Raw genomic sequence first — 13642 nt, forward strand, 5'->3', positions numbered from 1 at the left:
GGGTTCGCAGCTCTTCACGTAGCTCCAGCTATGAGTTTCGATGAACAGACAGAACTCCATCTTAAAGGTGGTGCTGACATTGATGCTAGAGATCAGGATGGTAACACACCACTCATAGTCGCTGTTTCACGCCGTAATAAGTTAGTAACAGAGGTGCTTTTGAAACATGGAGCGAATGTTACTGCTTGCAACGATAACGGATGGACGGCGTTACATTATGCGGTTGGAGATAATCGCTTTTACCAATTAGTTATTGTAAGGACATTGTTGGAAGCCGGAGCCGACATTGAAGCGAGGACTGAAAAAGGCTCGACACCCCTCATCTTGGCCGCTATTTCGAACAGCAGCGACGTCGTCGAACTACTTCTCAACGCCAACGCAAAAACAGAAGAGAAAAACAATCAAGGGTTCACTGCTCTTCACGAGGCTGCCGCCTTAGGTTTATTTACCATGGTCAGAATACTTCTTGACCATGAAGCAGACATGGAAGCGCGAGATGATAGTGGAAACACTCCACTGATTTTGGCAACTTTGCGTGGCAGTGTACCAGTAGTGAGAGAGCTTTTGTCACGTGGGTGTGATGCCAATGCACGTAACAAACTTGAATCCACTCCATTGCACTACGCAGCGAGCAAGGGTAATAGTTTTCCAAATTGGTACCAATCAATTGCAGAGGAATTATTAAATGCAGGTGCCGATAAAGATGCGCAGAATGGGAAAGGCCTAACTCCACTTTATGTTGCTACAACTACTAACTGCACAGAATTGGTGAGACTTCTACTAAAGAGTGGAGCGAACACCGAGATCAAGATTGAAAATGGATTTACACCTCTTCAAGAAGCAGCTACCAGATTGTATTTGGAAATCACGACAATGCTACTGGATGGGGGAACTGATAAAAATGCCAGAAGTCCTGATGGCAACACCCCGCTTATTTTCGCTGTCTTGAAAGGAGGCTTAGAGGTAGTAAATGCTCTTTTAGAACGTGGAGCTGATATCAGTATTCGTAACGAAATTGGTTGGACGGCTTTACATTACGCAGCTTGGAAGGGTTGGCGAAGTGTATTAAAAGCATTGTTGGATACCGGCGCTGATCCCGATGTGAAAACAGAAAAAAAAGGTTACACACCACTTTATATTGCCACAATGAATAACAATAAAAATATCATTATGGAACTCATTAACAGAGGTGCAAATGTCGAAGTAAAAGACAAAATTGGATACACGGCCCTTCACGAAGCCGCCGCCAGAGGATCAGTGGAGGTTGTGAATATACTATTAAATGCTGGAGCTGACAAGGAAGCCAAGGACCGAATCGGTAACACCCCTCTCGTTTTCGCTACTCTGAAAGGTAAAATTGGAGTAGTAAAAGAACTTTTGGCAAGGGGAGCAGATGTTATGTCACGCAACGATAAGAACTGGACGGCGTTACACTTTGCAGCTTGGTTTGACCAGCTTGAAATAGCAAAAGAATTATTGAAAGCTGGTGCTGACAAAGATGTCATAACGGAAAAGGGTTCAACTCCGCTTTCCGTCGCTAGGTATGCGAAAAGGAATGATATTATTTCTTTGCTTCTAGAAGGCGATACTAATAACGAACATGGAGAAAACCAACCAGGTCTTTAATTTTTAAGGTCTGAAAATTGGTTATTTTATTTGAGTTTATGAAGAATATTAAATGCTATAACTATATACATATAATTTAACTCTACATTGACCATTTAGGGCATTAACTAAATACATTTTAAAGCTAAAATAATGAAAAATATTTAAACTTGGATTTGCCCGAATCTTATGTCTACCATATTTTCCCTGAAAATATTTTTATTTAATCATTCTCATAACTGTTAGAACCCACATTCTCGAAATTATTTTCTAAATGTATTATATTTTTATTTACAAATACCACTTCATTGTCGCTTATTAAGAAGTTTTCCCTTGTCAGTTTCTATTTTTTAGTTTTATCGAAAGAAAATAAACGTAATTATTTATTAGATGATTTTTATTCTTTCCTTTTCCTTCAATATTTTGGATTTTGTCATTGCCTTACAGAGGTCCTCTAAAATCCACCCAATAAAATTCATCAATTTTATAACAATACTCTAAATATTATATTTAGAAATAAATATTACACTATCATAACATTAACTCATCATTGACAGACCCCCACAGTTCTGACTCTGTCTTGTAATAAAATAATTCAGTATACATAAACATTATTGTCTATTTCAAACATGAATTAATTCATTTTTGAAATATTGAATGAATTAATTAATTTATGTTCCTCACAAAATTACATAATGGCATTAATTTCATTAAAAAAAAAATAGTAGGACAATAACTAAAATTTTATTTAAAAAACAAAACAAATATCTTTATTATATTATATCTTATGTATAAATTATAAAAATACCATTTCAATAAAAACTGATTATAGTATACTATCTGATATAACTGAAATTAGAGAATTGGTTGCTGTTTAATGGTGCATAACATAGGTCACTGGCCAAATACAATAAGAGGTACTTTTTGTCTCCTATAATATGTAATACAGTATGTTTTCAATAATAAATTTGTATGATTTATATTTAATTATTATATTAATCTTATTTTTTTATTTAATATGTTCAAAATAATAAATATGAATCAATAATATTTTTAAAATCAATAATAATTTAAAAAAAGTGACGATACAATTGTTTATTTATTAATATGCGGCTTATTGATTGAAATATTAATTAATAAATAAATAAATATTCAGTTGGATCCATATTCCTCTTTTTTTACCTGCTTTCTACTAATGCAGTATATAAAATCCCATACTAAAAGATCCTGGCCAATGTGGGAAAAATCATGGGCAAATACATTCTTGAGCATCTGTACATGATCTAGACTCATGTGATTCCTAACCACCAGTTTGGATTTAGAACATATCATATACAACAGTGTCATGGTGTTTGATATCTTCACATTAGAATGTGGGGTTTATAGGACAGAAGTCTTACTCCATGTTGAATAGGCTTTTGACCAAGTCTGTTACCCTGGACTTTACTACTAATTCCATTAGTTCTTTTCCCCAACATATTTCCTATCTGTTCTAACCTCTCTGATAGAACTTTTAAAGTAAATCGTAACCTAGCCTACTTCATCTTTTATTAGTCAGGCAGTATTCTTCAAGGTTACTACCTACATACAGAGAGTGGATTTACAATTCTCTATACAGAGAATTCTTTTTACAGCTGATATCCTGACGCACCCTAACACACACATTTATGACACATATGTGTTATCTGTAAATAATGACCCAACTGCATCCCAAACTCTGTAGTCACACATAACAAAACTGATTATAGATTACAATTACTGCAACAATGACTTGATGAATGCTCCAAAATCCACATTTACTTCGAAACCTCATATACATCATGATTATCTTACATATCAGGACATACAGAATTAAGCTTTAAGGCTCCACATAAACAAAAAAATTCCTCCCATATCCAATCCAAAATCCTTAATGCTCATTATTAAAATAAATAAACTTATCTATAAAGATCCCAACATCCTATTTGTTGTAAACTTGGCCCGAAACAGTTATACATCCTTTAATTCCAAAATACTCAAACAAACCCTACTACTAGGGTTCTTAACCTTTCATCCCAAACTATCTCTGACCTGAAAAAAATATGGCCATGGGACCCTTTAACATAAACAGAGATTGAAGTGCTACCTTCTGGTACCAAAATATTCTGTCTTCTAATTCATTTTATCACATTTATTTAATGTATTTTATTATACAGATGTCAATTTTTATAAATAAGTAAGAAGAGCTCCATAAATAATGGTGAATGGTAAACCTGACCTGATGGAGCTAGGTTTTCTTTAAGGTAGTTGACTTCCATATCTGCCTTGACTGTTTTAAATTATTAGGGGTGTTTCAAATGCTTTAACTTTCCCTTTTTAAACTATTCAGGAATTTTATAAGTGCATATATGATTTTATTCAATTTATATATTATTAGTTTATATTACTTTATTTTATTAATTCAATTAATAGCAATTTATGAGTTCAGATTTGAATTTACTGTAATTTTGGAAATTAATCCTTAATATCAGATTTAAAAATTGTTGTTAGTAATGAAAAATTTAATTTCTTAGGTTATTTAAAATTATCTATGCCAGCATTTAGTAAAAAGGGAATATTCAGTCAAGATAAAAATTATTGTTAGATTTAAAACATCTTTAAAATAATCAGAGGTAGGAATTTATTACATAGAACTCACACTATTGGCCAATTATCTTTTTTAGAAACAACTTCTTAGTTGAAAATCATTCAAATTAAGATGATTTATAATAATAGAAACAAAATAAAAATAAACAAATTTACATAAACTCATGTATATTTATGACACTAACCATCATTTTATCAAATTTTCTGACTGGAAGAAGGGTATTTATTAAAATTACATTAAAACAAACAACTAAATTACTCATCTCTAAGATAGGAAATGCATAGTTCATTTTTCTACTAAATTAAAAAAGAATGTACCATCAATAATCTAGGTATTGCCTCTCATCAGCTTTTGTATTGTTAGTAGAATCAATACCCCACTGATGGTGCTATACTAGTACATAGGTAACCTTAAAATACCAAGGATAGTAAAAAGTAATACCCAATACGATTTATTCCTTTTTCACATAATAAAGCATTCCCTAATTAATTGTTTGTTCTGTTTTAGAAGGGTTAAAAAAACCAAAAAAAACCAGTACCTTCTTGGGATAGTAAATAAGACATTCAGTATATTATTCCAACTCAATTTATGGTATCGTGAATCTTATTTCAGGCTAGTTCCCTGATCAGATTCCCTAATCACCTCTTTCTTCCTCTAGCTTTCATCCTTTTGTAGGAGCGGCTGGCTACCCTCTGGGCTTGCATTTGTCCTTCATACCTGGTAGAATGAGGTTATCATCCTTAGAGAAATTATGGCTGTCACCTCCTAAGGTTTCATCCTATCTAACCAACTACCTTACCTATATTGATCATGCATTGTCGAGGCCTTCTGGTCAAGAAAACCTAACATAATCAACTGGAGTCAGATTACCTTACACTACCACCTCGACAAAGTTTACCAGGATAAGTTGTCCATAAACAAAACAATACCTCCCTGCTATACCCAATTTAGTCTTGTGTCTTTCTGCACATTAGGTTGGTTCATTTTAACATTTGCGATAAGGTCTCACAAATGAGTTTAATTCATTAAGCTGATCTAAGTTCTTTTTTGTCATTTCTGCTTTAATCGAAAAGTATTGGTTCAGGAATTATTTTTCTAATGAGGTAGTTAAATTTGTATATCCATTCATAGATTCAGTTAATCTTTTTCATGTAGTTTTTGGTTATCCCTATAAAAAACTCAAAGCTTCTTGGCCATGTCCAGTTTAGTCTGGTCTCTTCCTGCATTTTAAGTCAGTTAATTTTATTTGTTCTTTCTTTCTCATAAATCAGTACATTTAATAAAATTAAGTTTATTTTCTGGTTACTGAAGGTATTAAATAATATTAGTTCATGATATTTTTAAAAATATTTTAAACAAAGTAGTTAATTTTATTAATTCATTCATATATTCTCTTCTTGTCTTCAATGTAGTTCACGATAGCATAATTTGTAAGTATTGAAGGATAACTAAGGTGAGTTGTATGTAAACAAAAGAATATCTCTCTACTATGTTCAACTAAGTCTGGTATCTTTCTGTATTTTAAGTTGGTGCATTTTAATAGTTGTTCCAAAAACTAATGTTGTGAATTAACATTGGTTCAAGAACATTTCTGTTCAATCATTTTATAAATAATTAAGTTGATGATGATTAGATGTTGATTGTATTTTATTTAATCCAATGAAACAATGCGGAAAACAACAAATAATTGATTAATTAATTATTCTTTGTCATAATTTTACCTGCAAAATATTCATTATTTATTGTTTTATGATAAAAAGGGGGTTATAAATATAAGTTGGTTAAATTCCACTAAATATTTTTTTTTTTTTTAAGGAAGTATACTAATAGTTATCTAAGCTATTTGATAAAAATCAAAATAACAAAAATTGTTGTAGATCAACAAAAGGAGTCAAATCAGGAATCAATTGATGTAGTAATTAAAAACAACAACAAAGTAATAAATAATGGTTACTTTGCTACTTGCTTGCTTACTTAAAACATCAATAATATTTATGAATAATGAATTTACAATTATTGAAAAATAAATTATAATAATTATCTACTTGGACTACTATAACTTTGTACATATGCCTTCTTATTATACTTCATTGCAAACAACTTACATACTCCATATACAGGCACTTTCAGACAGTTATTTTATATATTTATTTATTTTTATATGTTTTTCAAGGGATACTGAGTTCAGGAAAGAACCACTAAAATTAAGCATTCCGTTAACACCTAAAAATCTTTATCAAGATTGTTTCATAAGGTTTATCAAAATTATGAATGGTTTACCACTTTCAGTTAAAATTATATTTAATGTATTAACAATAGTCAAGCACAACAAAGATAAATAATATAGGATCTATAAATATTTGGATGATTCAAATAAAAAAAAACTTTATTGAGCTGGTCCATAGTCCTGGCACGCAATGGAAAAAACATGTTTCTTTTTATTAGTTCTTGCAGTAGTTGTCTCCGCTGTTTAATCACTAAATTACTTATTTATTATTTTCTCTTTTAAAGTAGCTATTGTGATGTTGATATTTAAAATATTATCTTATTTCAAATAAATTTCATTCAGAATTTATAAAATTTCAATTTATTTAATGTTTGGGGGGATGCTATAGTGGCTAATCCTGAAACATTCACAAAATTTCCTATAAAACAGAGAATGGCCAGTCCAAATGATCTTGCAGGCCATGGGATATTGAAATACATTATAGCTCTGCAGGCTGCATTTAACATTATATATCCCCATGTAAGATTTTGACCCACCATTGACAATGTTTGGAGTGAAAAATTGTAACAAAATTAGTTACTTTTTTGTGTTTACTGTTATTCTTACAAGTTAACAAAGACAATCTGATAATAATGATACTAAATGCACATTGCAAAGATATATAAAACACTAAACATATAAATCAATAAAAAAATTAAAACGTTAAAAAATATATTTTATACTAGTGAGATTTTCATGTCTTCAATCTTTCACTTCGCTTGAAAATTGATCTCAGTTTGGGTATTTACATATTGTAATTGGTATTGTAACAAAGCATCTGTTATTTTTTAGTGTGGTTAAGTTCGAACAATGTCATTTAAACAAACAAAAAATGAATCATAATGAATTTTTTTCTCATAATTCTACTGTTAATTTTTGAATATATGGATGTAAAAATTTTTTTTTTAAATCTATTAGGTTTTCCTACTTTGCCCATTATAAAATAAATATATTTTGAATTTCAGGGCCAGAAAAATGTACCTGGCGGGCCATGGGGTTGGCCCCGCTGTAAAATATAAAAAAAGTAATGATATAATTGAAAGATTCAAAATAAAAAGCCTTGAGTTTCTTAAATATAGGTGAAAAATTAGTTCATGAATTGGGTATCATCATTATGCAGACAAAATAAAAAGAGATAGTACATCACCCTAAGACATCAAAGCAAATACTTGCATTTGAACAGATTTAGATATCTGTTTTAAGTTGCTGATATAAGATGTTCAAGAAGGTAATAAAAATAAGTATATTTTTGAGATAAGTGTATAATTGTTTGCTTAAGCCTGAATCTTGAAATGATAACAGCAGCCCTTTACGGACCATAAACTTTAAATATTGATGTTACGCGAACTAGCCAGGAGAATCTATTAATATAAAGCATGTCAAGTTGTGGAAGTTGGAACGTCGACCTATTAAGTTGGATCTTTCAGCTACTGCTGTGCTAAATCAGGGTTTGTTCTCCTCTAAGTATGTATTTTTATATAATATAAATTATTTTCATTATTTAAATGTCAATTTTTTATTTTTCTAAAGAAATAACTCTGATTTATTTGATGTAAGATAAAAATCACAACATAATCATTATTTATGTTTTTTTATTTTTAGTGATATTTTATGTCACTCAATATGCTATCTATTTTTGCTTTTGAATGAAAATGTAAAATTTAAAGTAGCTATTTCATTTTGTTCATCCTAAAATATATATATTTTGGAGTTCTATCAATGGGTAGATTCTCCACGTGTTTGTATCATGTCATTATATATCTAATAGCAAATTTACTTGTTATATATAATTTTATACAGTTTTAAATAACAATAAATAAATTATTAATTTATTAATTAAGGTGTCTCAAATATGGCCTATCTTCGGTTTGAACAACTGTAGCACACTAAAAATTCGATAAATTGGTCTGGAATTTGGCCTACAGCTAGAGTAATATATCTACTTTCAAAATAAAGTAAGGAAATAAATTTAGAAGGAAGTTTAGGAGGAATTTAGGACTATCACCCAAACCATTATCAGTTTGGAACCCCTGGTAATATAGCCTACATAATGAACTTGTATCTTGTTACCAAGGAAAAATCACATTTAATTTTGTCCATAAAAAAATTATTGCAGCAGGTAGTTATATCATATGAATAAATTTAGCAGATTACTCTTCACATTGTGGACACACATGCACCCTGTCAGTTTAGTTGTCATAACCACAACGCAATTGGTGTACTTAAGTTTGACACATGCCCAAGGGACCCCTAAGAGCTCAGCTGCTTTGTAGGATGGCATTCCTTCTTTCATCGCTTTCAATGCATTTTTTAGTTGCCCTTATTTTCCTCTTTTCTTAACGAGTAGAGAAATCATTTTCATGGAAAGGAACATTAAAACAGTTAATAAATAATCAATTACTAACAAAGTATTATTGTAAATATAAAAAGTATGGTTGAAAACAACAAGAAACAAATGTTGTGCTAATATGGCTAACCTAGAAATCGATAGGGCATATTAGGGTAACCCCCTATTTTCACTGAAGTACACCCATTACCTTTAACAAAAAAAAAAAATAAATAATAATAAATAAAAACCGAAATACAAACAAAATCTTAGTGATATCCTGAAAATAGAGATCCTTGGCTATCGAAATCATCAACAGGTTCCCAGAAAGCTCAAATATATCATTGACAAGAAACCTTTATATTTAATTTAATTTATCATTCACAACTTACCTCAAAATAGCAACAACGGTGCTCTTTGATTTCAAAGCTACACTAGTGAATCCCAGAATCTTTTCTTCCATAACCTCCTGTTATGATATCTTGTTGTATAGAAACAGATGCCATATTTGGGCTACTTACCTTCGAATTACCATTTAACCACTTTTCTCTTACCACAGACTCTCCCTAATCAGTAACAATTAAAACTTAAAAGCGGTACCGAGTAAAATTGTAAATTAACAGAAATGTTTACAATTCAAGTAAGCCAAAAGAAAGAAAACCAAAGTAAAAATTAATTTTCTGTCTTTTTACTCACGGAAATTCATTCGAACCGGAAATATCAATTCAGTCATTCACGAGTGAAATAGAAAATCTAAAGAAAAGTGGGATGATGTTCACACTAGTTTTCTATTTAGTGTAAATCTTTAATGTTTGGAAATCGTTTGAAACAGAAAAATCCATTAAGCTGTTTCTGAAATATTAATGAAAAAGTTAAAGAAAATTGTTTACATTCTACTGTAACATTCGGAAAATCGTCTGAACCAGAGAAATCAGTTCAGCCATTCCTGAGTTATTAGTGGAAAAGCAGAAGAAAAGTTGGGCATTCTTGTTTTCGTCTACAACTATAGAATCGGAAAATTTTTGAATCGGAAAAATCTATTCTGTAGTTCAAAAAGATATTAGAAGAAAAGCTAAAGAAAATTTGGACAATTTTAAATCTTTCTCCAATTAGCCCAGTTGGGAAATAATCTGATATCCTGGGAAAACTCCTTCATTAAAAATACAATCTAGTAAAAAAAGCTCGATTTTTCCTGTTTATAAAAGTACACAAATGAGCCAGTAACTTCGATTTCGTCTCGTCTCGTGTGTGGAGGGGCCTTATGATATCACTATAACTTGTATTAATACTGTTTCTATTTTAATGTATGGATTAAGGATGTATCTACTACTTGTGGTGTATGCGGAGATGACTAACCAATGATTAGAGATGGCAAACCCAACTTCGGGAACGAAATAAAGAAGATTTGTTTCTCAAATTACTGCTGCAATTGTACCTTACACTAAATAAAACATTATTTTTTTATTTAAGTTGAAATTTCCACCAAGATTTGACTGATTACCTTAAATACTTCAATAATACATACCTCCAGGATCTAAAAGGCTACCAAATAAATAAATTATCATACCAAACATTCTTTATTAAACACAAAACTCTTTTTATTTTATCAATTACTGTAATTTATATATTTTTTGAGCTATAACGGTCCTTATAATGGGAATTTAAGCAATTTTAAAAATCCATACTTGTTTTTACTTATCCCAATATTATTTTTGTCTTTCATAATTTTTCTATACTTTCTGATTAATTACTAGATGACAGGGCTCAACTTCTTGTTGTGTTAAAATGAAACTAAAACAAAAAAAATTCAACATTTGATGCCTTCAAAATTTTAAATATTGAGGTGGGAGGTTGTATAACTTTTTGATTTATTGAGAATATTCAGCAGAATCAGTATAGACAATAGAAAACAAAATTACGTAATATGATAATAATGAACATATTTTGAATATAAAATATATAATATGTATTTATATATCTAAATATATATAATATTCTGAATATAAATTTGTAATTGAAAATGATAATGTAGGAATGATAAATAAAATGACACAAATAATATATTTTACAGTTTAAAAATATTTATGCAATCACAATTAGATAGGATGTTTTATATATATATAAATAAATGTTATGTATTTTGAGCACCAATCTCCAACCAAATTATTCATTAGGCATTTAATCATATAATTAAATATTATTTTTGGCTTGTGATAGGTCATTGAAGTATTTAACACACATAATAGCTTTTTATGTATATATGTATAATATATATTTCTGGTTCATACAATTTTTTTTATAATAAATTGTATAGAAGAGACAGTGACATTGATATTCCATTAGAAAGATCCTAATTTATTTATGCTGTTTACAATATACATAAATAAATGACATTAAGGTATTTTCCAATTCTAGCCACATTCTAGAAATTAGTGGTCTTTTATTGGCATGAATACATATCTTTGACGTCAGGTTGCTTTTTAGTTCTTTCTTTACTTATTCACTCTGAATGTTTATATTTGTGTTTATCATTTAAAAAGGTTTTTGATTCTATTTTGTTTTAGTAACAATAGGGAGGGTTATAGTCATTAACTTGTTCTATCAACAAATATTACAGTTTCCTTCTTATTAAGTTTTATCACTTAAGATGATTATTATAATCTTATCACCTGTTGTCTGATACCTATTGCCTATTTCCTTGGAATACGACAATATATTTCAGATCCTAATTGAGGAAACAGTATGTCACATCAAATTATATTGAGGATTATAATTTTTTTAGTTTGTATGTATTCCTTTTAGTTTTAGTAATTATGTATGTGTTCTCCAAATTTTTTCAACATTGTTGAAAGCAGTAATAAACTATTGTAAATAACAAGTAAGGTATTTGACTGGAATAATTGGTAACATTCAAAATAAATAATATAACTCCAAAGCAACCAGGTAACAAAGTACATGTTGTTTATGTCTAACTTATTGAATGTGGCTGGAATAGGAGTGTCTTTATCTTTTCATGTTTTCTCTAATTAGTTTTTTCTACACATCAATATTATGAAACAGACTATAACAGTTATTTACAGAAAAAAAATATATTTTAGGGAAATCTCAATTAATATTACTTATGTTCCCTTTCAAACTGCTTAATCATAAAATTCATTGTCTTTTATACAAACATTATCTGTTTTCAAGTCTTTCTTGTGCAAAATAAGTTTATTACAAAGGGAAAAACCTGAAAAACCTGTTGGATGGAATACAACAATGATGGATAAAATCTGTATTTGAACAATATCTGTTCTAAGTCACAATATCAGATTCAGAATTAATTTATTTTACTTTGAAGTTATAAGTCTGATGTATTATGAAACGTATTATATAGTTATATAATTTGTATGTTGGTCATTCTACAAATTTGTTGGTGTTTAGGTACAAAAATTGTTTAAACGTTAAAATCTATTGATTCAATTTTTTTATTTATATTACTTTCAGAGAATGCTTCTTGATCATATTCTAAAGCAGACACACACTTAATATAGTTTTTGTTTTTCGTGAAATTGATATTTAAAAAATATCCCTTGTATACTAGGGAGTAGAATAAACCACTAAGGAATGATAGAACGAAATAGATTGCCTAAATACTGTATTCATTTTAATTGAAAATATTTCTTTAGTAATGTTAAATCTTAACTTTTTGATCATAAGACATTTTAAATATTAAACTTACTTCAAACTAACAAAAACTCCTCCTGCTTAAAAGTACTTGAAACATTCTCACTTTTTCAATATTATCACATCAATTATGACAGTAAAATCCAACATAAAACATAATACTTAGTGTCATAAACAATATTATTTTGAAAATATCATATAAATAACCATCATATCCCTGATCCAGAAGTATAATGTCGCATCTGCTAACTTTGTGAAATCAACTTTATTGTTTTTGCGGACTCAAAATGTATTTACTAAATGTTTGTAAGTCGTTATCATTCTACCTAAAAACTTGGCAAGAATGGAATTTTATAATTATAATTATTTTGATTTTCAAACATCTAGTAAATTTGTTTTTGAGCCCTTCAGCATAGTTCCATTAAGTCAACTTCGAAATTTGACAGTATTTTCATTAGTCATTCAGAGCTGCAATATATTTACTTAGGATATAAGGAACTTAGCCCTATTTTTTTTATAAAGGTAAACTGACTTAAAACATAAAAGATAGTTCATAATTGGAAAAGAAAACCTCACATGAAATAAAGAAAAAAGAAAAATACCAAACTGGCAAGTAGAGACTAGTAAGATCAACTTCTTACATCCTGTACCTAATGGAAGAGGTTAAAAATGGAAATGAAGGAGATCATTTGAACATTTCATCAAATGTTTTCTGCTTCCTTTTAGTGTATTCAGGTCACCTTTCCCTCCAAAATATTTCTTTTCACAGGGTATGTTGGTAGGAATTTCATAAAAGAGAAGGAAGCTGTGTGACAAAGATAAAAAGTATTGTGTGTGTGATTAGTGTGCTCTTTCTAAAATTCATATTATGTTTTATACCAATAGTTTTTTTTAGGTTTACTGCAAAATAAATGTGTACCATTGACTTGTAAAGACTAGTTCTAGTTTTGTAATGGGACTAGGGAGTGAGGAAACAAGCATTGCATGTTTAATGTGCTAAAAATAAATGATTAGAACCCCAAAGTGAGAAGGAAACATTGACCTTAAGGAGGATAGTAAGAAAAAAAATAAAATAATTCAGATTCTGTTGGTCAATCATTCTTCAAAATCTCTGTAACAGAAATAGGACCAAAATTGGAGAATGACCCATATT

At 29.6% G+C, this 13642-nt stretch overlaps 1 protein-coding gene across 1 annotated transcript; it reads left to right on the top strand.

The window, feature by feature from the left end:
- On the top strand, positions 1–2263 carry LOC136796437 (putative ankyrin repeat protein RF_0381; the record flags this gene model as incomplete). The annotated part of the gene is given in 1 exon segment (XM_067050187.1): positions 1–2263. A coding segment is annotated over 1 exon segment (1596 nt). The 3' UTR covers positions 1627–2263.
- Positions 2264–13642: the final 11379 nt, after the last annotated feature.

The sequence above is a fragment of the Halyomorpha halys genome, unplaced genomic scaffold (assembly GCF_000696795.3).
Source record: "Halyomorpha halys isolate HHAL.00 unplaced genomic scaffold, Hhal_1.1 Scaffold75.1, whole genome shotgun sequence".
Taxonomy (NCBI): domain Eukaryota; kingdom Metazoa; phylum Arthropoda; class Insecta; order Hemiptera; family Pentatomidae; genus Halyomorpha; species Halyomorpha halys.